This window comes from Pan troglodytes, chromosome 19 (genome assembly GCF_028858775.2).
Source record: "Pan troglodytes isolate AG18354 chromosome 19, NHGRI_mPanTro3-v2.0_pri, whole genome shotgun sequence".
Classification (NCBI taxonomy): domain Eukaryota; kingdom Metazoa; phylum Chordata; class Mammalia; order Primates; family Hominidae; genus Pan; species Pan troglodytes.
Window position 1 is genome coordinate 73,961,072 of NC_072417.2, and position 26,638 is coordinate 73,987,709.

The window sequence follows — 26,638 nt, forward strand, 5'->3', positions numbered from 1 at the left end:
CAGGGTAAAGGTCTTAGCATCGATGTGTTTTTCAGATAGCCGATATCAAATCTAGTCTTCTTTATTTTAGCTTCATCTCCCATCAAATCTAGTACCTGGTATTATCAGTTATTGTGCCTTTTAAAGATTCTGCGATGTAAAGTAATTTGGGCGTCAGGTTTTTTCCCCCATGCACAACCTTGAACTTTTAAGATTGCTAAGTCAGTCATCAGTCATCTACTTCCAAAATTTGTTGGGGTTATATATTTTTAAAGTACATTTAATTTAATATTTTTTTCCTAGAATTTTCTGAAGGTATAAAATGAAATTCATGTCTTCAGTCTACCATCTTAACTCAGAAGTTGAAACAACCATTTACTTGTTTCTTCTGGCATTTGCCTTCTTATTTAAAAACAAAGGAAAAATTTTGGGGGAAATTTATATATTCACATGGTTTGAAAATGAAAAAGCACAAAGTATATAATGAAAAGTTTCTTCTATCCTTCATTTTTTTTCATTTTCCCTCTCATAAGTAACTATTACGATTTTTTTTTTTTTTTTTTTTTGAGACGGAGTTTCACTCTTGTTGCCCAGGCTGGAGTGCAATGGCATGATCTTGGCTCACCACAACCTCTGCTTCCCGGGTTTGAGCGATTCTCCTGCCTCAGCCTCTTGAGTAGCTGGGATTACAGGCATGCACCACCACGCCCGGCTAATTTTTTGTATTTTTAGTAGAGACAGGGTTTCTCCATGTTGGTCAAGCTGGTCTCGAACTCCTGACCTCAGGTGATCTGCCCGCCACGGCCTCCCAAAGTGCTGGGATTACAGGAGTGAGCCACTGCGCCCGGCCACTATTACGATTTTTATATGTCCTCGTGGAGTTCGTATATGCATGTATACATATATGCAGGTCTTTTTTTTCTCTTCTTTGTAAAAAAGGTAGTATATTGGCTGGGCGTGGTGGCTCACACCTGTAATCCCAGCACTTTGGGAGGCTGAGGCGGGTGGATCATGAGGTCAGGAGTTCGAGACCAGCCTGGCCAACATGGTGAAACCCCATCTCTACTAAAAATACAAAAAATAGCTGGGCATGGTGGCAGGTGCCTGTAATCCCACCTACTCGGGAGGCTGAGGCAGGAGAATCGTTTGAACCTTGGAGACAGAGGTTGCAGTGTGCCGAGATCATGCCATTGCACTCCAGCCTTGGGGAGACTCCATCTCAAAAGAAAAACAAAAACACACACACAAAAAACAAAAGGTAGTATATTGTTCTGTATCTTCCTATGGTTGTATGTATTCCTTTTTTCCACTTTATATCTTCTATCTCATTCCATGTTTTTACAGTGTAATTCGTTGTGTTGTTTTGCAGCGGTAGGAAATATTCCATTGTAACTTGATTTTTTTTCAGTCTTTTGCTATTATAAACAATACTGTTGTGAATAATCTTATATACAAGTTATTTCTCTCATGTCTGAGTATATGTGTAGGGTGAACTTGGATTAAGGGGTATTTGTATTTCAATTTTGATTAATATGGTGAGAATTTAATCAAATTTTTGGATTTTTTAAGGAGCTCTTAAATAAGTGTCAATATATGTAGTTAAATTTAGTTATATAGTCCTTTTTATTTTAGCTTCATCTCCTATCACATTTAGTACCTGCTATTGTCAATTATTGTGGCTTTTAAAGATCCTGTGATGTAAACTAATTTGAGTGTCGGGTTTTTTTTTTTTTCCCCCCAAGCACTACCTTGCACTTTTACTTCTGACTGCTGCATCAGTCATCAGTCTGACTTAGCATGCTTAAGTAAATACACACACACACACACACACACTCACACAATTTTAAAGATATATAGTTATCGTTATATAAATAACATATTTATATGTATATAAATATATGTAGTTAAAAATTTTTAAGTGGAAAATGTCTGACTTATTTAAAGGTAGTGTGAATAGTGCGATGATCCCTAAGGAACCCACCAGTCATCATTTTATGACTATTCTTGTTTCATTAGCATTTATTTCCCTCCCTCTAGATTATTTTGAACCCTTCCTAGATATCATATCAGTTTATTCGTTAACATTCCCTCACTTGTTTCTAAAAGATAAGGTATCTTAAAAATGTAACCACAGTATTGTAGGGGAGGAAAACTTCTCTGACCTCTCAGGGTCTCTGGGTGGGCCAAAAAATTAAACTGACATAAGATAAATTAACAGGAGAAAAGCATACAAATTTTTATTTCATAAAATTTACATGTGCATATGTGTCCAAACAGGGAAATGAAGACTTAAGGAAGTGGCGGCTGGGCGCGGTGGCTCACGCCTGTAATCCCAGCACTTTGGGAGGCCGAGGCAGGAGGATTGCTTGAACTCAGGAGTTCAAGATCAGCCTGGGCAACACGGTGAAACCCCGGCTCTACTAAAATACAAAAAATTAGCCGGGCATGGTGGCGGGCACCTGTAATCCCAGCTACTCGGAAGGCTGAGGCAGGAGAATAGCTCGAACCTGGGAGGCGGAGGTTGCAGCGAGCCCAGATCTGCCATGGCACTCCAGCCTGGGTGACAGAGTGAGACTCCATCTGTAAAAAAAAAAGAGAAGTGACTCAGCCTAAGTTTTTTTTTTTTTTTTTTTTTTTTTTGAGACGGAGCCTTGCTCTGTCCCTCAGGATGGAGTGCTGGCGTTGGCATGATCTTGGCTCACTGTAACCTCTGCCTCCCGGGTTCAAGCTAGTCTCCTGCCTCAGCCTCCCAAGTAGCTGGGATTACAGCGCCTGCCTCCATGCTCGCGCTAATTTTTATATTTTTGTATATATATATATTTTTAAACTAGAGATGGGGTTTCACCATGTTGGCCAGGCTGGTCTCGCATCCTGACCTCAGGTGATCCACCTGCCTCGGCCTCCCAAAGTGCTGGGATTACAGGCGTGAGCCACTGTGCCTGGCTTCGGCCTAAATTATTACATGCTAGGTTGAACAAAGAATGACATTTATGGAAAAGTATCTGGGAAGATAAGGGCTAGTTTAACAATGTTCATTTATACAGATTTCTTTCATCCTTGCCTTCACATCTCTGGTGATTAAAATGTTTCTTCTTGGTATGTAGGAAGGTCGTCTTTCACTTGGGGGCTTCCTTTCAGGAATCAAAGAGCCGGTCACCGTGTCTTTCTTACATCTGCTGTTTTTCAAATGCTTTTAGCCCAAATAATCAATATACCAAAGAGGCATATTTTGGAGTGGTTTGTCCTGAGCTCCTTAATATCATTATCAATATAGTTTTAAGGAATTTGTCATGTGTGAGGTTGAGCATTTTTTCTTCTTAATCTTTTTTTTTTTTTTTTTTTGAGACTGATTCTTGCTCTGTCATCCAGGCTGGAATGCAGTGGCACAATTATAGCTCACTGCAGCCCCCAACTCTGGGGGCTCAAAGGGTCCTCCTACTTCAGCCTCCTGAGTAGCTAGGGCTACAGGAGTGTGCCACCATACCCAACTAATTTTTTGTTTTTATTGTTTGTAGATACAGAGTTTTGCCCTGTCTCAAGTGATCCTCCTGCCTCAGCCTCCCAAAGTGTTGAGAGTACAGGCGTGAGCAGACACAGAGCACCTTTTCATATGATTCAGAACCATTTATATTTCCTGACTTTACTTTTTTTGCTTCTTGTTCATATTATATTGGTTTTGTATCCTGTAATATTGTTGAGTTCACTTACTATTATTATGTGGACTTAGGACTTGATGGGAGCAGCAACTCTGGATATTCTTGTATTATTATTGCTGTTAATAGGAATACTCTGAACCATTACCTGTGACATTTGCTGTAGATCTTTTGTAGATGATCATTATTAGGTTAAAAAAGATATTTTTGTTATTTTTTTTTTGTTCATATGATTAGGTATAGAGTCTAATTGAATGCTTTTTCTGCATCTGCTGAAATATTAATATCATTAATTACATTAATAGATTTTATACTGCCAAACTATTACTGTTGCTTAGGTAAATCTAATTCGGTTATGAGAGTTTATTTTTTTCATATATGTTGCTATTTAATTTGCTGATATTTTGTTTAGGATTTTTGCAACTATGTGTATCAATGGGAATGACCTATAGTTTTATAATTTTCTTGTCTTGAACTACCTTTATTTAGTTTTGACATCAATATTATTACTAGTTTTAGGTAATTAGTTGGTGGGGTATGGGATGGTTTTCTGATCTCATGGGGAAGGTGTATAAGATTGAAATTGGTGCCAATTGAAACTTAAAAAAAATGCCAGTTCAGGCTGGCCATTGTGGCTCTCGCATGTAATCCCAGCACTTTGGGAGGTTGAGGCGGGTGGATCACCTGAGGTCAGGAGTGTGAGACCAGGCTGACCAACATGGCGAAACCCTGTCTCTACTAAAAATACAAAAATTAGCCGGGCATGGTGGTACGTGCCTGTAGTCCCAGCTACTCAGAAGGCTGAGGCAGGAGAATTGTTTGAACCCGGGAGGCAGAGGTTGCAGTGAGCTGCGATCGCGCCACTGCACTCCAGCCTGGGTGACAGAGCGAGACTCTGTCTCAAAAAAAAAAAAAAATGCTGGTTCAGTTTTTAAAATGATTACATATATATAATATATGATGATTTTATATAGTAGCTTTTCTTCTTTTTATTCAATTGTATAAATTATGTCAACTTATAATGAATACTTCTCCTTTTCAAGTATTTTGAAAGCATGAAAATAGTGGGAATTATACAATAATATTCCTCAAAGCTTACAATTTATTTTATCCTTCCTGTCAGGTGCTCAAAAATGTGATAACTTTGCTGAAAAAAGACCCCTCCTTGGTGTTTGTAAGAGCATTGGATCTTCTGGGTAAGGAAATTTTAAAAATTCTTTGCATCACCTATTACAAATTTATATTATTCCAGAGGGAGAACTTTGATGTTATAAAACCTTTGTAACCATAAGACTAAGCTCTCATAAGAGAGAAGAAGAAGAAAGTAAAACATATTTAGGGTTTCCAACAGTAAATGACATTTATTGATGCTATAGCATGTGCCTGACACCGTTCTAAAGGTGTTGTGTGAATTTTCTTTTTTATTTATTACCACAATACTGTGAACAAATACAAATATCTTTCCAGTTAGTGCATTCCCTCAAATTGAACTTCTGGCTGCAAGGAAAGCTAGGAATGATTATGGTTTTATTAGTAAGGAAAATTATCAAAATGGATATTAGGTCAAGACTACTAGCAGTCTTGGCCTCATGCTTTCAGTAAATAGTGTGCACTTCAGATCATGTGGCATTGGAGAAAGGAAGAACATGTTAATAATATAACATGGTTAGGTCATGGAGTCTTGATTATTGTTTCCTAATGGTACTGTTTGACTTCATAGGCTACAAGACAAATTTCTTCAAGAGTAAATTTTTCGATTGAAGAAGACATAAAGCCTTTGAGAATTTACTGTATACTCAGCACTTTGCCGGGTATAGGATAAGGATACAAAATCATGAAAGCCTAATTTCTTTCCCCAGAGACTTATGAATGTGGCTGAAAAGAAAAAGTACAACACATGCAAAATAATTATGAAATAATGATGTATGACAGGAATGCAGAGAAGGGAGAGATCAGTGTGCATGAATTAATGAGAAAAAGCCTCATGGAGAAGGAGCAGCATAGGTTAGATCTTAAGGAATGAGAAATATTGCAGCAGATGAGAAGGACTGCCAGAGTAGGTTATAATATAGTAGTGGAAGAGAAACTGAAATAAATACATTTAAGAATGGTAAGAGTTTGTGGGCCAGGCATGGTGACTCACGCCTGTAATCCCAGCACTTTGGGAGGCTGAGGCAGGCAGATCACTTGAGGTCAGGAGATTGAGACCAGCTTTGCCAACAAGGTGAAACCCTGTCTCTACTAAAAATACAAAAATTAGCCCAGTGTGGTGGCATGTGCCTATAATCCCAACTACCCGGAAGGCTGAGGCACAAGAATTGCTTGAACCTGGGAGGCAGAGGTTGCAGCGCACCACTGTACTCCAGCCTGGGCAACAGTGAGACTCTGTCTCAAAAAAAAAAAAAAAAAGAGAGTTTGTGACTTAGATTTAATGCCATCTGCAAAACAGATGAAAACAACTATTGCAGTACTCTGAAACTCAACCAAAAGCATATAATAATCTGAAAAGTGTTTAAGCTTGAGAAACTGCTAATCTTTGCACAACAACAGTGGGAATCTGTGGCATTCATGCCTGCAGCTGCTCCTGTCCCACTCCACACTTTCCCTCTTCCAGGGTTGGTTGGTTGGTTGGTTGGTTATAGAGTGTCTTCCAGGGTGAGAAAGGTTTTGAGGACTAGTACCTTACCTGCTGTGCTTGGAAAATTTTCGCTCATCTCTGAGTGGCAGGTATTGCATATGCCTGCCAGCATTATCTGCAGAAATTACTGTCTTGATGACATGTGTGCTTTGAGAGCCATTGGCTCTTTCAGCCTAAGATAATGGTTAGCTGAGGCTTCATGCATATGCAGAGGAGCCATGAAAAAGGGTCCAGGGGGAAGAAAAATCTGAATAGATGTGCAGATCCTTTGGCAAAGGAAAACAACTTTTGTTGACCTGGGGTATTTGAGTGAATCCTCTGTTGAGTAGTTGGCTGCCCACTAAGATACATAGATGCATGGCCAGACCCTGAAAGTCAGGCTTTAAAGTAATGCAAGAATAAAAGAAATAATAAAACTGAACAGAGAAATCAGCAACTGCAAATTGTGGAAGAAGACAGATTTCATAGAATCCAGAGTAATGTTATACTGTATTATATAAAATGTCTATTTTTAAATATAAAATTATGACACATGCCAAGAAACAGGAAGTTGTGGCAGTGAGAAAAAGGCAGACAATAGAAATCATACTTGATTGGTCTTCGGAAAAGCCTGAGTCCTGTCCTCTCGCTCTCCCCACTGGACAGCATGAGCTTCACCACTTGCTCCACGTTCTCCACCAAACTACCGGTCTCTGGGCTCTGTGCAGGCGCCCAGCTATGGCACCCAGCCAGTCAGCAGTGTGGCCAGTGTCTGTGCAGGCACCGGGGGCTCTGGTTCCCAGATCTCCGTGTCCCACTCCACCAACTTCTGGGGTGGCATGGGGTCCAGGGGCCTGGTTGTGGGGATGGCGGGGGGTCTGGCAGGACTGAGAGGCATCCAGAATGAGAAAGAGACCATGCAAAGCCTGGACGATTGCCTGGCCTCCTGCCTGGACAGAGCAAGGAGCATGGAGACCAGAAACCAGAAGCTGGAGAGCAAAACCCAGGAGCACCTGGAGAAGAAGGGGCCCCAGGTCAGAGACTGGAGCCATTACTTCAAGACCATCGAGGACCTGAGGGCTCAGATCTTCCCAAATACTGTGGACAGTGCGGGCATCGTTCTGCAAATCAACAGTGCCTGTGTTGCTGCTGATGACTTTAGAGTCAAGTATGAGACAGAGCTGGCCATGCCCTAGTCTGTGGAGAGGGACATCCATGGGCTCCGCAAGGTCACTGATGACACCAATGTCACTCAGCTTCAGCTGGAGACAGAGATCAAGGCTCTCAAGGAGGAGCTGCTCTTCCTGAAGAAAAACCTCGAAGAGGAAGTAAAAGTCCTACAAGCCCAGACTGCCAGCTCTGGGTTGACCATGGAGGTAGATGCCCCCAAATCTCAGGATCTCACCAAGATCATGGCAGACATCTGGGCCCAATATGACGAACTGGCTCAGAAGAACCAAGAGGAGCTGGACAAGTACTAGTCTCAGCAGATTGAGGAGAGCACCACAGTGGTCACCATGCAGTCTGCCGAGGTTGGAGCTGCTGAGTTGATGCTCATGGAGCTGAGACATACAGTCCAGTCCTTGGATATTGACCTGGACTGCATGAGAAATCTGAAGGCCAGCTTGCAGAACAGCCTGAGGGAGGTGGAGGCCCACTACACCCTGCAGATGGGGCAGATCCTGTAGACTGGATCCTGCTGCACCTAGAGTCAGAGCTGGCACAGACCCTGCAGAGGGACAGTGCCAGGCCCAGGAGTAGGAGGCCCTGCTGAACATCAAGGTCAAGCTGGAGACTGAGATCACCACCTACCGTCACCTGCTGGAAGATGGTGAGGACTTCAGTCTTGGTGATACCCCAGACAGCAGCAACTCCAGGCAAACCATCCAGAAGACCACCTCTCCCAGGATAGTGGATGGCAAAGTGGTGTCTGAGACCAGCGACATCGAAGTTCTGAGACATTAAGCCAGCAGAAGCAGTGTACCCTTTGGGGAGCCAGGAGGCCAATGAAAAGTTCAGAGGTAAAAAAAAAAAAGAAAAAAGAAATCTTACGTGGTTGTCTCCAGATGTTAAATTTTACAAAGATTTTAAAGCAGCTATTATAAATGTGTTCTAAGAACTAAATGAACTATGTATAAAGAATTAAAGGAAAGGGTTATAGCAATAACTCAACAAATAGATAATCTCAACAAGGAGTTAGAATTTATATAAAACTCAAATGGAACTTCTGCTGTTGAAAGGATATAAAAGATATAGAAAGTGAAATAGGCCTGGATGCAGTGGCTCATGCCTATAATCCCAGCACTTTGGGAGGCCAAGGCCAGCGGATCGCTTGAGCTCAGAAGTTCAAGAGCAGCCTGGGCAACATGGTGAAACCCTGTCTCTACCAAAAAAAATACAAAAAAATTAGCTGGGCGTGATGGCACACGCCTGTGGTCCCAGCTACTTGGGAGGCTGAGGTGGGAGGATTGCTTGAGCCTGGGAGGCAGAAGTTGCAGTGAGCCCAGATCTCACCACTGCACTCCAGCCTGGGTGACAGAGTGAGACCCAGTCTCAAAAAAAAAAAAAAAAAAGTTCATAAGTTGTTTTCATAAGTTGTTTTATGGATGTAGACCTAATATGTCTTGTTGTTAAGTTTTTGTCTAAATGTTTGTAGTAGGTGAGCATATGGTGATGTTGAATAGAGTAGACTCTTTAGTAACTACTGTTGGGGAGGAATACTTTTCTCTCTTAAATTCTTTGGGGAGAGGGCTGCAATTTAAACTGACGAAAGGCAGATTAGCAAGAGGACAAAAAATCAGATTTAATTACATATGTACATATAGGAGTTTGCAAAAAAATGTGACTTAAGGTGGCTTATATATCATCTCAGTAGGAGACGGGGATGGAGAGGGACACAATTTGTAGAAGGGCACATTTTGTAGAACAAATGACTTCTTAGAATGGGAGTGGAAGAAAGGGCACTTGTGACTTTTTGGAAAATTAAGGTGGTCCTTAGGAGAAAAGACAGGAGATGTGATAGTTTTGTAACAATATCTGTTTGGGAGTGGTCCTAGAAGAGATTAAGTTGCTCCAGGGGAGGAGATTTATGACAAATGAGGTTTTTTGGAGGGCTCTGCTCTGCTTTTAGGTAGTTAAAGTATACTAGGAACTTGAGTGCTATCAACAATCCATGAGTCAATACATACATACATACATACATATATACATATGTACAGTTGAGTTTATGACAATTAAGTTTGTGTGTTCATTTATTTATTTTAGAGACAGAGTCTCCCTCGGTCACCCAGGCCCAGGTGCAGTGGTCCAATCATAGCTCACTATAATCTGGAACTCCTGGGCTCAAGAGATCCTCCCATCTCAGCCTCCTGAGTAGCTGGGACTATAATTCATGCCACTGTTGGGCTAATTAAAAAAAAATTTTTTTTTTTAAGAGATAAGTTCCCACGATGTTACCCAGGCTGGTCTTGAACTCCTGGCTTCAAGCAATCCTCCTATCCCAGCCTGCCAAAATGTTGCAATTACAAGTATGAGCCACCACATCTGGCCCAATCATATTATTCTTATTTTGTGCATGAAGAAGCTAATAGAGGTTCAGTCACACAGTTAGTCATGGACCCAGGCTTTTGCTTGACCCTCAAGCTATGTTCTTTCCAGTAACCATACTGTTTGTCATTATGGAGGGCATTCCTCCATACATACACAGGCATAGTCCGTCTATAGACTGTATTAAGAGTGCCCTAACCTCAGATTTATATATTTACAATTTTCTGACCAGTTATTTTCAGAGGTAACAAAGGTTTCTTAAAAAAAAAAAAAAAAGGTAGGAGGTTACGTTAGGAGCAATTAAGCAATTTGTTTATCCCTGCCAGAGTACCTAGGACTACAGGTGTATGCCACCTTGCCTGGCTAATCTTTGTATGTCTTCTTTTGAGAAGTGTCTGTTAATGTCTTTTGCCCACTTTTTAATGGCATTGTTTTTTGCGTGTTGAATTGTTTAAATTCGTTATAGATTCTGGATATTAGATATTTGTTGGATGCATAGTTTGTGAATATTTGTGAATCTATAAATATTCACAAAAAATATTCACTACAGATATTCACAAACTGTGCATCCAACAAAGGTCTGTAGATTGTTTGCTCTGTTGATAGTCTCTTTTGCTGTGCAGAAGCTCTTTAATTAGTTCCCAATTGTCGATTTTGTTTTTGTTGCAATTGCTTTTGAGGACTTTGCCAAGGCCAGTGTCCAGAATGGTATTTCCTAGGTTTTCTTCTAGGATTTTTATAGTTTAGGGAGTCCTTTCCCCATTGCTTGTCATTGTCGACTTTGTTGAAGATTAGATGGTTGTAGATATATGCAGCTTTATTTCTGGGTTCTCTTTTCTGTTCCATTGGTCTCTGTGTCTGTTTTTGTGCAGGCACCATGCTGTTTTGGTTACTGTAGCCTTGTAGTATAGTTTGAAGTCAGGTAATATAATGTCTCAGCTTTGTTCTTTTTGCCTGGGATTGCTTTGGCTTTTCAGGCTCTTTTTTGTTCTATATGAATTTTAGAGTAGTTGTTTTTCTAATTTTGAGAAAAGTGACATTGGTAGTTTGATAGGAATAGTATTAAATCTATAGATTGCTTTGGGTAGTTTGACCATTTTAACAATATTTATTCTTCCAATCCATGAGCATAGAATGTTTTTCCATTTGTTTGTATCATCTCTGCTTTCTTTCAGCATTGTCTTGTAGTTCTCCTTATATCTTTAACCTCGTTCGTTAGATGTATTTCTTGGTATTTTGTGTGTGTGTGTGTGTGTGTGTGCGCGCGCGCGCACGTGCCCATTGCAAATGGGATTGCATTCTTGATTTAGCTCTCAGTTTGGACGTTATTCGTAAATAGAAATGTTACTGATTTTACTACCTTTATTTTTTTTTATCCTGAAACTTACTGAAATTGTTTATTAGTTCTAGAAGCCTTTTGGTGGAGTCTTTCGGGTCTTCTAGGTATATAATCATATTGCCAGTGGAGAGATAATTTGGCTTTTTTCTTTTTTCCTATTTGAATGCATGCCTTTTATTTCTTTCTCTTGCCTGATTGCTCTGGCAAACAGTAGCTTCTTAAGAGAGTCTTTGTGTTAGGCGTATATTTTGATGCAGTGTTTCTGCATAAGCAAAAGATACTTTTGTTATTTTAGTACATTTGACGTATACCATTTAGTTACTTAGAATTTTTCAGTGTGGAAAAGGACTTCTCCAATTTTATTTTAGTATTTTTTTCTTCATTTAAACACATTGTTTAATGAATTCAAAGGAAGTCTCCTTTACATGATAGCAATAATATAAGAAGGACATGGCTATTAGAAAATTGTGGTCACTAATTTCAGGAACACTATTATTTAAAAGTCCTGTGCCTTCTAGATTCCTCAAGGATCTAGAACTAGAAATACCATTTGATCCAGCCATCCCATTACTGGATATATACCCAAAGGATTATAAATCATGCTGCTATAAAGACACATGCACATGTATGTTTATTGCAGCACTATTTACAATAGCAAATACTTGGAACTAACCCAAATGTCCATCAATGATAGACTGGATTAAGAAAATGTGGCACATATACACCATGGAATACTATGCAGCCATAAAAAAGGATGAGTTCATGTCCTTTGTAGGGACATGGATGAAGCTGGAAACCATCATTCTCAGCAAACTGTTGCAAGGACAAAAAACCAAACACTGCATGTTCTCACTCATAGGTGGGAATTGAACAATGAGAACACTTGGACACAGGAAGGGGAACATCACACACTGGGGCCTGTCATGGGGTTGGGGGAGGGGAGAGGAATAGCATTAGGAGATATACCTAATATAAATGACGAGTTAATGGGTGCAGCACACTAACATGGCGCGTGTATACGTATGTAACAAGCCTGCACGTTGTGCACATGTACCCTAGAACTTAAAGTGTAATAATAAAAAAAAGGAAAAAAAAAAAGTCCAGTGCCAACTTATGTCCAATACAAAGTAATTTCAAGAATGGGCAGATTCCTTCACCTGCTTCCAGTTTTTTAAATAAAGTAACAAAAAACAGCAGGTAACTGATGATGTAGAACAGAAGATGTAAGTGCTTCCAAAATAATTTAAGTTAATGAGACTCAGTTTATAGGCATAAATATAGGTGATACGAGGAACCATTCAGGGAACCAATGAAGTCTGAAATAATGGAAAGAGTAGGAGAATACATAGTTACAAGACAGCAAATAGAATAGTGACTGCATCAAATGGAGATGGAGAAAGCCACACATAATCATGAAGTGTCTGCTTAGAGACATTCTTCAATTTCACATGTACCTTGAGAATGTTTTCTTTATCTTGCCCATCTTTATTTCTTTCTTGGTATTAAGCGCAGTGCCCTATATCTAGGAGACCCTCGAATATATATATATTTTGCCTAAGTGAATTTTAGGAAGCTTCCTATACGAGTAGTTATACTCGTCCTTTATTTTTTAGTATCACTTTTTTGTGATTGAGAATATCTCTTAATCTAAGGAATCATATGTACTGTACCTGGGTATTTACATTTTCGTAGCCAGTTGGGTACAAAACCTTAGGACATCCCTCCATTTGGAGAGGAGTGGGATGTGCAGGTTGCTCTCCAGCTCCCTGGCACATGCTTTATTGAACACCCATGTAGTTTAGACTTTGTCAAGTTGCTTATATTCACAACTAATACTGCCTATTAAATTATTCTTGGGAAAATTCACTAAGATTTTCTTTTGATGTATAACTTTTCTTTCTTTTTTTTTTCTTTTTTTTTTTTTGAGACGGAGTCTTGCTCTGTCACCAGACTGGAGTGCAGTGGCGTGATCTCAGCTCACGGCAACCTCCACCTCCCGGGTTCAAGCGATTCTCCTGCCTCAGCCTCCCTAGTAGCTGGGACTACAGGTGTGCACCACCACACCCAGCTAATTTTTGTATTTTTAGTAGAGATGGGGTTTCACCATTTTGGCCAGGATGGTCCCGATCTCCTGACCTCGTGATCCGCCCGCCTCGGCCCCCCAAAATGCTGGGATTACAGGCGTGCACTACCGCGGCTGGCCAGCTTTTCATTTTTATAAATTCATAGTGCCTTTTCTAAGAAGAGGGGAATTGCTATGGAAAGTGTCAGTCAAAGTCAAAATAAAAATACAGAGATGAGTCTCTATGCAAAACATTTTATTTGAGAATGTACATAAAACAGAATTGCAATTTGGGGCCACATACACAGTTTGGGGTGGTTTTGTTATGTCTGAAGAACAAAGAAAAGCTTGGGAAATTAGAGAAATGCAACATATTGTTTTAGAAGAAAGCTCATTGGCGCTAGAGTGACAATGGTGGAGTCATGCCAGTTCGTTTCAGCAGTTACTAGTTATAACTGATCTTAGGGTTATAGCAGGCAGTTTCAGCAGCTGGGCTTTACGGCTAATTTTTGGAGCAGGTGCTATGTGCCCCAAGTGCTTTCCCTCACTGGCCCCTCAACTCTGATTTAGTTGGGTAAGACAAAAATGACCCAATTTGCATAATTAGCTCTCACCAAATAATCCCAGTGGTTCATATTTTATCCTTTAGTAATAAATACATTGCCCCAGCCCAAAATTTAACATACTCTCTCTTACTGCATTGATGACAGTCATTAAAATGCCATTTATTTAGGTATTCTAGTGTTTTGTTTCGTTGTGTTTTGAGAGATCATACCATAATAATTCCAGATAAGTCATTTAAGCTCTTGGAAAGGGATAATGTTTATTGTGCCACTGATCCAGAAACTAAGGCAGTGTCTTGTGTAATAATGTGAGAGAGGGAGGAAACCAAAGTTTATTGTGTGTTATATGCTAAACAGTTCCCAGAATGTAGCTATTTATGGTTAGGATCTTGTTGGCTACTATGAGTAATAGCAAATGAGTAACATTATTCAAGAGCTGACTGCAGACCTTGAAGAATGTTTAATCCAATATATTATGATCACATTACACACATTACGTGAAAATATGACCTTTATGTAGAGAGAATCATAGACTATTGGAAGTGGAAAGAACCTTGTAGATTATGTCATTTAACTGCCTTGTGTTGTAGATGAAGAAAAGAGGTTAAGTGTTTGTCCAGAGGCTCCCATCACGCATCACTGTGGTGGGAAAAAATTCTTGTAAGAGTGAGCGAAAATTTCTTCATCTCAGTTGGTTAGGAATCCCTTATCTCTCATTATATAGGCTTTCTATGGCCATTGTTTCCAAGACTGGATTTTAAGAATCAGAAACATTAGTCTTTTGCCAAGCAAGAACATATGAAAAAATTATAATCGACTATCAGTTAATACTTTAAATTTACTTTGAGAAAAGCAAAATAATTTTTTTTTTTTTGAGGCAGAGTCTCACTCTGTCACCCAGGCTGGAGTGCAGTGGCGTGATCTTGGCTCATTGCAACGTCCACGTCCTGGGTTCAAGAAATTCTCCTGCCACAGCCTCCCAGGTAGCTAGGACTACAGACATGCGCCACCATGCCCTGCTAATTTTTGTAATTTTAGTAGAGATAGGGTTTCCCCATGTTGGCCAGGCTGGTCTTGAACTCCTGGGCTCAAGTGATCCATCCGCCTTGGCCTCCCAAGGTGCTGGGATTACAGACGTGAGCCATTGCACCCAGCTGAGAAAAGCAAAATAATCTTAATAGCTAAATAGGAGGAATGACTTAATTTCAAAATTGACTGTTTATTAAATAGAATACAGTTAATTCACAATATTAATATTTTCCTCTCATTATTACAAACTGGCAAAAGCATCATCTTGGATTGGCAGAAGTTCATGGAGTGGTATGTGGAAACCAGTTTCCTAAAGCTGCAGTTATTAGGTGGAGGTGAAGCGCAGTGTCACCATCCTGAAGTGGTACTGCAGTGACTTTATTTCAACGTTTGTCTAATGTAAATAAGGGTTATGTTATTAAATAATTAGAAGTAGAAGCATATTGCTTGGGATAGTCGGTATGTGACTCTTCTTTTTGTCATGAAAAATCCCAGAGCCCTTATATATGATACCTGATGCTTTCAATTTTGACTGATTTTTGTCAGTTGTGTTTGCAAGTTCTGACTGATATTATCTCCATAGGCAGCAAAGTAGATTTATGCCGTTTTCCCAGTCTTTGCTGCTTGTAGACATGGACTCTTTCAGCAGTTCCTTGGCACCAAATCCAGACACCAAGTCTTTCATTTGCCCATCTCTCTGGCATTTTTCAGGCTTTCTGTGGGTACCTGGGTTTTCTTCTAGCTCTCTGCCATGGCTCTGTGGCTGTCTACTGCTCAAAGAAAGAGCTTTACATCTTAGGTATACCATTTATGCTGACAGCTGCCGCACTGGCATAGAGACGTTTTTAATGGGATGAGTTAGCATACTAGGTGATCCAATAACGTAGATGATCTATGGGGCTCTGGGCTTTAGTATTAACTTAGAACCACGAAGACCTCAGTGCATGCTAGATATGATCTCTGTTTATCTGATTATGGATGTAGGAAATCTTAGGGAAATAAGATGACTTTACTGTTACTTCTATTTAATTACTCTTTCTCATGTGGCTTAGGGATGTTTTTTATAATATGTCTTAAAATGTTAACATTGTCTTTGATAAACAGGAGTCACTAGTATAAATGCTAATTGTGTACATTTTTCATGACCTCAGTTCACTTAATTACTTAAAGCAAATTTTTAGTTTTTGTTTGGTGATAAGGCAAAGGGCCCGGAACATTACACACCTGACTGACACTTAATACAATTTTAAAACACATGCTGAACAAATCTCAATGGGAGGTTAAGAGTAGTCTGTCAGTGTCAAGGAATACACATATTACATTGTAAAATTGTAACCATGGGCTAGTTGTTTATATATTTATTTTAAACTATAATATTTAAACTATGGACACATCTAAAGACTGTGTGAGATTATATTTCAGACTTTGTATATTTTCTTGTGATATTGAAATTGGTACAGATCTCAAATGGTTTACCAAAATGGTTATTTGCAGGTGACCAAACCAAAGGAATGCTGGTTTAATTTCTTACAGAATTGCCTTACTTGCTGTTTGATATATGTATTCCTGAAAATCTGTGCTGTTAGGGCCCTTGCTGGAAACAGATAGCATACTCAAACTGGGTGATTCAAAGAGAGTTTAAATAAAATAACACATGTGGGAGCTGAGACTCATTATCCTTCCTCCCTTCCCCTCCCCTTCTCTTCCCTCCTACCCTACCCCTCTCCTTCCTTTTTTCCTCCCTCTCTTTCTGAGACAGGATCTGTAACCCAGACTGAAGGCAATGGCTTGATCCTAGCTCACTGTAGCCTCAAACTCATGGAATCAAACAGTCCTCACACCTCAACCTCCTTAATAGCTAGGACTACAGGCGTGAGCCACCATGCCTGGTTTATTATCATTTCTAAGCAAGAGGAGATAACCCTTAGTAAAGCCTGCAGAGAAAGCGACATGAAGAGGGTTAGCAACAGGAACTGTGGCCTCTGATGGATGGATTTAGCCTATCTTCAGTAACCTGACAGTGGGACATCTTTTTTTCTTTTTCTTTTTTTCTGAGGCAGAGTCTCGCTCTGTTGCCCAGGCTGGAGTGCAGTCGCAAGATCTTGGCTCACTGCAAGCTCTGCCTCCCGGGTTCATGCCATTCTGCCTCAGCCTCCCGAGTAGCTGGGACTACAGGCACCCGCCACCACGCCCGGCTAATTTTTTGTATTTTTAGTAGCCAGGATGGTCTTGATCTCCTGACCTTGTGATCTGCCCGCCTTGGCCTCCCAAAGTGCTGGGATTACAGGCGTGAGCCACCGTGCCCGGCCGACGGTGGGGCATCTTATTTCTCCAGAGGCTTCCTATGGGGTCAACCCAGTCAGAAACCAGGGGCTGGATTCTGAAGGTCCAGAGAGCCCACTGATGCAATTCATAGGATATGGCTCAGTCTCCCAAGGCAAGGAACAAGATATAGAGAATGCAGTGTGTATTTGGAGGGGCAGTACACTTCATTCTACAAAATTTCACACTAAAATGGATAGAAATAGGCTTGGTGAAAATGTATGCAACATTGTTTTCAGAACAATAATTTGAATAAAAAATTAGAACATTTAAAAGTTGTTTTAATGCTAATTAAAAAAATTTTAAAAGTAAAAGATTTTACCTAAAAAAGACAAAGATGCCCTGATGGAATGGGGGTATAAGAAAGAGTTGAGACTGTTAAGTTATGGAGAAAAGAACAAAATGGACAAAGACCAGGGAGTAACACTCTTTAAGCACTTTCAAACCAGAGGACATGGTTAAATTGAGCCATGAAAAACATGATTTCTCCTGGTTTTCTACATTCAGTTATCTAATGTACTTTGTATTCAGTTGCTGTTAAATTATAGTACAAAAAAGTAAAATGGTATGAATTTTATTTATTAATAAAACTAACTTTTTTTTTGAGACGGAGTTTTGCTCTTGTCGCCCAGGCTGGAGGGCAGTGGTACAATCTCGGCTCACTGCAACCTCCGCCTCCCGGGTTCAAGTGATTCTCCTGCCTCAGCCTCCCAAGTAGCTGGGATTACAGGTGCTTGCCATCATGCCTGGCTAATATTTGTATTTTTAGTAGAGATGGGGTTTCACCATGTTGGCCAGGATGGTCTTGAACTCCTGACCTCAGGTGATCCACCTGCCTCAGCCTTCTAAAGCGCTGGGATTACAGGCATGCGCCACCTCACCTGGCCATAATACAACTTCTTTGATGTACTGACATTATTTCTCATTGAGAATCATAATTGTAGCAGGAAAGACTGCAGTGTGTGAGGTCATACATACATACATACATACATTTAATTATTGTATAATTGAAATTCAATGAACTATACATATTTAAAGTGTATAATATTATGTGTTTGATGTGTATATACCTTTGAAACTCTTTCTACAAACAAGACAATGAACATCTTATTCCCCAAAGTTTCCTCATGTCTCTTTGTAATTCTTCCTTCGGCCCCTCCCAGCTCTTTTCTTCAAGATAACCAATGTTCTACTTTCTGTTACTATAGATTAGTTTGCGTTTTCTAAAGTTTTATATAAGTGGAATCATATAGTATGTACTCTTTTTTTGTCTAGCTTTGGTTACTCAGCGTATTTATTTTGAGATTCAGCCATGATATTACATGTATCAATAGTTTTTTTTTTTGTGACAGAGTCTCCTTCTGTCACCCAGGCTGGAGTACTGTGGTGCAATCTCGGCTCACTGCAACCTCTGCCTCCTGGGCCCAAACGATCCTCCCACTGGGGAGCTGGGACTATAGGTGAGCCCTACTGTGCCTCACTAATTTTTGTGTTTTTTGTAGAAACAGGGTTTCACTATGTTGCCCAGGCTGGTCTTAAACTCCTGAGCTCATGTAATCCACCTGCTTTGGCCTGCCAAAGTAGTACATTCATTTTTATTGTGAAATATTATTATATTGGATTAGTTTACTAGAGTATGATTATGCTCTCATCTGTTGATGGATATTTTGGTTGTTTTTAGGTTTTGGCCTTTACAAATAATGCTGCTATGAACATTGTATTCAAGTCCGTATAGACATACATATTTCCTTTTCTCTTGAGCAGATACCTACAAGTAGAATTGTTAGATCACATGTTAGATGCATGCTTTTCAAAGTGGTTGTACAATTTTACATCTACAAGTGGTGTATGAAATTTCCAGTTTTTCTGCCACTTGAGAAACACTTGACATTGTCAGTCTATTTTATTGAGTCTTTTTTATTTTAGCTATTTTAATAAATATGCAGTGGTGTGTCATTATGGCATTAATTTGGATTTTTACAAGTTGTTCTTCATTTTCAATCCTTAATTCAGTTACCTCTTCATTCATATCTCCCTGTTATTTGGCCATTTTGAGTTTGTGAATTTCTCATTTATAATATTGTTTACCTGCAATTGCTACAGACTTACCTCACGTAAGCTCTTGAAAAGCTATACCTATGCTACTTTACATACACTTTTTTTCAGCATAACAGTTTTTGCACAAAACACAGTTTTCAATAAATATAAGTTAAGAAGTAATATTTCTATGTATAATTTCAGGCAGAGACACTATTGCCAGTTTAGTCAAAGCAACAGTCTCTAGTCAAAGAATATTATATCAAACTACTTTGAAATGTACGGTTTCCAATTACTGCAGAAGTCCCTTTTAAGGAATTGCACTTCCAGGTCAGACCTATCAATGTTCTTGCAGTGTCCCCTCTCACTTGAATCTGAGCTTCTTTGTGAGACTTGCTTTAACCAATAACATGTCAGTAGACATACCAGAAATGCAAGCTTGATAAATGTTTTTATATTGGGATTTACTCTGTGAAACCACCATAGTCATTATCATATGTGGGTGAAATACCACATGGAGAAAGAGACCCAACCATCCTTATTCTCTCAACTTGCAGCCAACTCAGAAGTAGAAAATAGCTATATGAATGAGCCCAGGAGAGAAAATAGCAGAAGAACAACCCATCTAATTCACAAAATCTGAGAAATAAAGTGATTATTTACTTGAGCCAGTATGGTTTCTAGTGGTTTCTCATACAGCAATAGATACATGAACCATAGTAACCATATTTGTATTAAAACAAAAAGTTTTGCTTTGTTTATATATGCCTAGTTAGTGGGTAGATGTGGTAGTACTGTCACAACTCTTTAATCTGTAGTTTGCCATGTTTCCCTGTGCTTTGGAGCACCCTTGATTTTAGTTTTTATTTAGTCCTAAGTTGTTGTTTGATTTTACAGCAAGGGAATCGTGAGTCCCAGAAAGGTTGAAAAAAGGGTGAGGGGAATGGTGCAGATACAAGGGAAGCAAAGGGGAAAAAACTTTAATCATTTTTCGAAAGATGGCTTTATAGAGAGGATTGAGGGCTGGCAAAGTGGCTCATGCCTGTAATCCCAAGATTTTGGGAGGCTGAGGTAGGAATATCACTTGAGCCCAGGAGTTCAAGGCTGCGGTGAGTTGTGATTGTACCACCGCGATCTAGCCTGGGTAACAGAGTGAGACTCTGTCTCTTACAAACAAAACAAAACGAAATGGAGAGAGAAAGGGAGAAAATTGAAAATGGATGTAGAATAAGAGAAGTTAATTCTCTTTAGAGTTAGGTCAGTCACTGAACTGGTTTTATGTTCTAGGAAGTTTCGTCATCTCCAAAAATAGTCACGGTGTTTGAGAAATGTAAATTGTATGTAATACACTACATGGAGAATGAAAGCCAATGGTGCATTAATATTGTCAAACTGTGAGAGAAGGCAGTCTTCCATCTTGTGCTTTTTTTCACACAGAGATTTTTCTTTTATGACTATGCCAGGTTTTTGTTTGTTTTAATTTTAGTACCATAGTGTTGAGGAAAAGAAAATTCTCATTAAGCATGTCTGATTCTGATACTGAATGTCCCCCTGGAAGTGGATCACCTGACTACTACCTTCCAAAATATGACTCCCTGGCACTCTTTCTTATCAACAGCCCCTTACAATTAAGTCACTTCTCACTTTGACTAGTATAATAAACTTTCATTATGTGTTAGTATTCAATTCATTTTTCTTTCTCTTGAGTAAATATGAGTTTGTATATAATTCATTACAATTTTTCCCGTTAAAAGTAATGGAAATGATTTTCCATTTAATGCCTTTTCTTTTAGTGGCAGAGTTTTCAGGAAGAAATTACAGTCACTAAGTAGGCATACATGTATTTATAATTATGTTGTGCTGTTGTGTTTTAGTTTTCTGTTTTGTGGGATTTCGGGAAGATATTTTTATTATCTTTTATGATGATGATTTTCTGATGAGACCCTTACCTTCAGCTCCTTTCTTCTTTCTTGCTTTTATCACAAAATTCCCAAGGGACACATCTCATTTCTGATGCTTTCCTTCTCTGATTCTTTCCCTTTGACTGGTATCTCTTGTCCAGCACATGTTCTTGTCTCCTTCCTTGTAATTCCCTAGTAGCCCAGGTTTTGATCCAACAGGTCTTAAGCCTGTTTTCAGCATTTCCCTGCTCAGGGTGAGACTCCCTGCTTCTCAGAGTGAATCCTACATGACTTTTTTCTGTGTTCTGTCACCAGTAGATCCATTCCATTCTTCTGTTTTGCAAGTAATTCTTGCTCAGCTCTGGTGCCAGCTCAGGAGCCATCTTGGCCAATTTTGAATATTTATAATCCCCCTACATAATTGTTATTTAAAGTTAGTGGTGTTTCTGTTTTCTAGTTATGCTGTGTTGTGATTTAGGGGTGATTTCATTTGTTTCCCTTGCCGATGTGTTGTTTTTTGGAAGATATTTGGAGTTAGGTGGTCATATACACAGGCACAAACACATTTGTAAAAATACATGGGTTGGGCTGGGCGCAGTGGCTCTTGGCCATAATCCCAATACTTTGGGAGACCAAGGCAGGAGGATCGCTTGAGCCCAGGAGTTCGAAACCATCCTAGGCAACATGGTGAAACCCTGTCTCTACAAAAAATACAAAAATGAGCTGGGTGTGGTGGCATGCATCTATAGTCCTAGCTACGTGGGAGGCTGAGGTGGGAGGATTGCTGGAGCCCAGGAGGTAGAGGTTGCAGTGAGCTGAGATCACGCCACTGCACTGCAGCCTGGATGACAGACTGAGAACCTGTCTCAAAAAAAAAAAAAATTAGGTTGTGTTGCACTTATGTGCACCTTGCTTGCTTTTCTCTTTTAATGTATTATAGTGTGGTTTTATTTAACGATGAATATTCATCCTACCTTATGCACATTATTTCATTATATACATATCTTAGTAATATACATTTTGAAAATATAGATAATAGATTAAAAGAGCTTAAAGCTTAACATAGGCCACCTTGTGCTTTCACCACATCTCCGAATCTCATGTGTGGCTTTATAAGATTTTGTATCAGAGTATGCTGGTGTCCTAGTTTGTTCCTTGCACTGTAACAAAATACCACAAACTTGGTAATTTATAAATAATAATTATTTATAATAATTTATAAATAATAATTATAATAATTTATAAATAATAATTTATAAATAATATTTATAATAATTTATAAATAACAGTTCTGGATGCTGGAAAGTCTGTGATCAAGGCAGTGGCAGGTTTGGTGTCTGGTGAAGAAGGCTCAGTCTTTGCTTCCAAGGTTGCACCTTGAACTCCATGTCCTCACATGGTGGAAGTGGCAAAAAAGGGCCTAGGGTGTTCTCTGCAACCTCTTTTGTAAGGTTGCTAATCCCATTCATGAGATTGGGAAAGCTCTGCCCTCATGACTTAATCACCTCCTAAAGGCCCCACTTCTTAATACTATCTCTGGGGATTCAGTTTTGTTTTTTTTGTTTTTTTTGTTTTTTTGAGACGAAGTCTCGCACCGTCACCCAGGCTGGAGTGCAGTGGTGTGACCTCAGCTCACTGTAACCTCCGCCTCCCAGGTTCAAGCAATTCTCCTGCCTCAGCCTCCCAAGTAGCTGGGATTACAGGAGCCCGCCACCATGCCTGGCTAATTTTTTTTTGTATTTTTAGTAGAAACAGGGTTTCATTTTGTTGGCCAGGCTGGTCTCAAACTCCTGACCTCGTGATCCTCCTTCCTTGGCCTCCCAAAATGTTGAGATTACAGGCATGAGCCACCTCATCTGGCTAGTTTTATTTTTGATTGATTAGTTAATTAATTAATTAATTTTGAGACAGAGTGTCGCTCTGTTGCCCAGGCTGGAGCGCAGCGGTGTAATCTCGTCTTACTGCGGCCTTCACCTCCCGGTTTCAAGCAATTCTCAAGCCTCAGCCTCCTGAGTAGCTGGGGTTACATGAGTGCACCACCATGTGCAGCTAATTTTTTGTATTTTTAGTAGGGATGGGGTTTTGCCATATTGCCTCAAATTCCTGGGCTCAAGTGACTCTCTCGTGTCGGCCTCTCAAAGTGCTGGGATTACAGGTGTGAGCCACCACCATGGCTGGTCCAATTCAAAAATTTAGCATATGAATTTTGGGGGACACATTCAGACCATTGCAGCTGGTAAGGTAAAAAAGAAGAAAGTATTTGTGAAAGGTTTGCTTCTATACTGTCTGATTCTAAACTTAAGAATAAAAATTGGCCACATATTTATTAAAACGGGGTTCTCTCCCTAACCATTTTACTACCATATATTTCATGTAGCAATGTTGCAAAGAGGTATGTTTTCCATGAGCTACATCTAATTCTTGTCTTTCTTCTCATCTCTCCTGAGCTATTTGCCTGGAAATTTAACAGGAGTACTTAGAAATGGGACATAAAGAAAGATCACCAGAAGATAGTAGTCTATAATGTATATCTGAAGAAAGAAGCCCACAAAACAAATACTGGCATAATGATAACGTGGATGATATTAGGCCTTCAGTGGCAGCTTTTGCAATTTAACAGGAACTCTGCTTGTAGTGATATTTCTGTTTAATGGATACAAATATGATTTTGTATTTGATAATTTTTTTCATATGTAGGTTTAACGTAAGGTTTACACTCCATAATATTTATTGATATTTCTGAATCCATGGATGAAAATATAGAATAATGGAACTAACAAGGGTTTTGGAGTCACATAGACCTAGCTGTGAGTTACTAGCTGTGTAAACTAAATTACTCGACAGTTCTTAGGCTCACTTTCCTTATTTGTAAAGCAGTGCTTATATAAAACTGCTGTGATTGGTTCTTGTGTGAATTCAGTGAGGCACTGTTTTCAAGTATTGATTACATCCTGATACATGTTAGGTGTGCCTCATACTATTTGGGTCAGGAAGGTATTAAGGATAGTTAGATATCACTCTTCACCAGGAATTTCTTTTCATTTATATTTATATACTTTCTTTGAGTGGGAGTTTTGCCTCTATGACTGTTCGAGAAATAGGGCTGTACCCAGCTTATCTGGTGCTTGTGCTACAGATTGGCCAGTCTTCATTGCCTAACCGAGTACTGCATCTAGAGGTCTTTACTTTCATTGGAAAATGGTAATGTGTTCATATTCCCAGTAGAAGCTCATATAGTATAAAGCTACATGTGTGTGTATTTTTGTGTGTGTCTTTATTGAGGTATATGGAAATATGATGAACGGCATATATTTAAAGTGTACAGTTTGATAAATTTTGACATCTGTATATGTCCATGAAGCCATCACATTCCAATCAAGATAATGAGCATATCCATCACCCACAATAGTTTTCTCATGTTTCTTTGTAATGCACCCTTCCTGTTCCTCCCCCTGTAGAAGAAGCGTGTTTCTATGTAATAAGTCTTCCCGAGTAGCAGTGCCATCTTCACTTTGTAATGAGGTTTTTTTGGGAAATACTTTGCTGTCACATAGTTCAAAGTGACTTTAGTATACAGTTAAAAATATAAAGGTAAAAGTATTGAGTTCAAAGTTGTTTTTTCTTCTGCTCTACAACTTAACCAAAAAGTAAAGCTTTCCATCTAGAACCAGTTCATAAAACAACTAAAAGGCTTGCAGTTTCTCTGTGTAATCATTTCAAAACAATAGTTTTTTTTTCAGCCACCAAGAAGGATGCAGTCTTGACATATAAATAGAAAACAGATTGAGTTTTTGGCTGATATTGCTATACTGGTTTAAATGTTGGTCCAGTCAACTTCAGGCTTAGATTACAAGATTTGCAAATTAGAGGAAAACCAAAAGGGAAAGAACATCTGCATAGATTCTGACTTTGTGGAATTCTTTACAGGCATGCTTACTCTACTTCTGGTGGAACAGGCCATGTGCATAGTGAATAAGCCTGAAAAGAGATCACTGTTGTGTTGTGATTATGTTAAAGACAAAAGTTGAAGTAGATAATTAGGCAATTCATTATGGAGAACCATGACAGTTTCTACGTCAAGTATTTTTAACCATTTTTTTTGGGGGAAAATCTTTTGTTGATACAGTGATATGTTACTTTGCCAGAATAAAACCTTGCTAAATATCACTAATTATGTTACTTGATTTTCTGGTATCAAAGTATTGGGATTTGAGAAAGGTAATTTGCTGTAACTAAGGATTTTAAATTGGTTATAATCAAAGACTATATGGATATAATTTATTCTATAAATGACAACACAGTCTCAGTGAGATGTAAGGAATCCTTGTCTGCTACTGGGCTAATCATACATTGTGTATATGATTTTAAGATGTTTTCTAAAGATCACCTCTCCTGCCATTTAGATAGGAATTTTAAGAACTGCTTTATTTGATTTTTTTTCTCTTTTATTCTGAGAAGGGGCTTCCTTGTGTTCTTTCAAGACATGTTTATGGGTATCTATTATGTGTCAGCTACTGTTAAATAATCCAGGACATCGTTTCTTAACTGAGGGAAAAAAGGTAGAGATGATTTTGATCCCCAAGGGATATTTGGCAGTGTCTGGGGGACATTTTTTGGTTGCCACATCATGGAGTAGAAGGTGCTGTTGGTATCTAGTGTGTAGAGTCAAAGAACCTGCTATACTGTGCATCCTATAATTTGCAGATCAGCCCTTAACAGCAAAGAATTATCTAGCTCATAATATCGATAGGGTCAAATTTGAGAAACCCTGATCCAAGAAGATAAAAATCTGTATGTCTAGAACTGACATTGCTAGACATTTCTTGCTAGAGCTGACATTCTAGCAAGGAGAGTGAAACAGTAAAAAAATAAGTAAAATATATAGTATGATGATGTAATGTATAACAATAGTAGAGGGTCGGGTGTGGTGGCTCACACCTGTAATCCCAGCACTTTGGGAGGCTGAGGTGGGTGGATCATGAGGTCAGGAGTTCGAGACCAGCCTGGCCAACATGGTGAAACCCTCTCTCTAAAAATACAAAAAATTAGCTGGGCATGATGGTTTGCGCCTGTAATCCCAGCTACTCGGGAGGCTGAGGCAGGAGAATCACTTGAACCCAGGAGGCAGAGGTTACAGTGAGCTGAGATCACGCCACTGCACTCCAGCCTGGACAATAGAGCAAGACTGTGTCTCAAAAAAAAAAAAAAAAGTAGAGAAGGTAGTTAGATAAAGTTGGACAGGACAGTGGTGTTTGTTGTTGGTGGATATTTGGATTGTTTGCCATTGGGGGTTTGATGAATAGTGTGGATATGAACATTTCTATATTGCTTTTGGTGTACATTTCTGTTTGGTATATGTAACTAGGAGTGGACTTGCTGGGTCATAAGTTGTTCTCACTATCTTCTTATCTTCTTATATCTTGTTAGATATTTCCAAGCAGTTTTTATTGTTCCATGAACCTTTATTTATTGCCAATATATGAAATGATATAATTAGAACAGTGTAGTAAATGTGTGTCATTTCCTGTGTTGATGATATCAGGAGTCTTATGAGATTGCCTTAAATAATTGGGATTTGAAATTCTGGATG

General features: G+C 39.2%; 1 protein-coding gene and 1 pseudogene across 16 annotated transcripts in view; both read left to right on the plus strand.

The window, feature by feature from the left end:
- BCAS3 (BCAS3 microtubule associated cell migration factor) overlaps nucleotides 1-26,638 on the plus strand; it is a 718,021-nt gene that overhangs the window by 126,000 nt on the left and 565,383 nt on the right. For all 16 annotated transcript variants that reach the window (XR_010153059.1, XM_063799111.1, XM_063799112.1 and 13 more), the window contains one exon: nucleotides 4,756-4,828. Coding sequence is in view for 15 of the 16 variants with exons in the window: in XM_063799111.1 (XP_063655181.1) it covers nucleotides 4,756-4,828 (73 nt within the window). In the remaining variant the exon portion in view is untranslated. The remainder of the gene's footprint in view (nucleotides 1-4,755; nucleotides 4,829-26,638) is intronic.
- LOC129137636 (keratin, type I cytoskeletal 18-like) lies at nucleotides 4,836-22,213 on the plus strand (annotated as a pseudogene).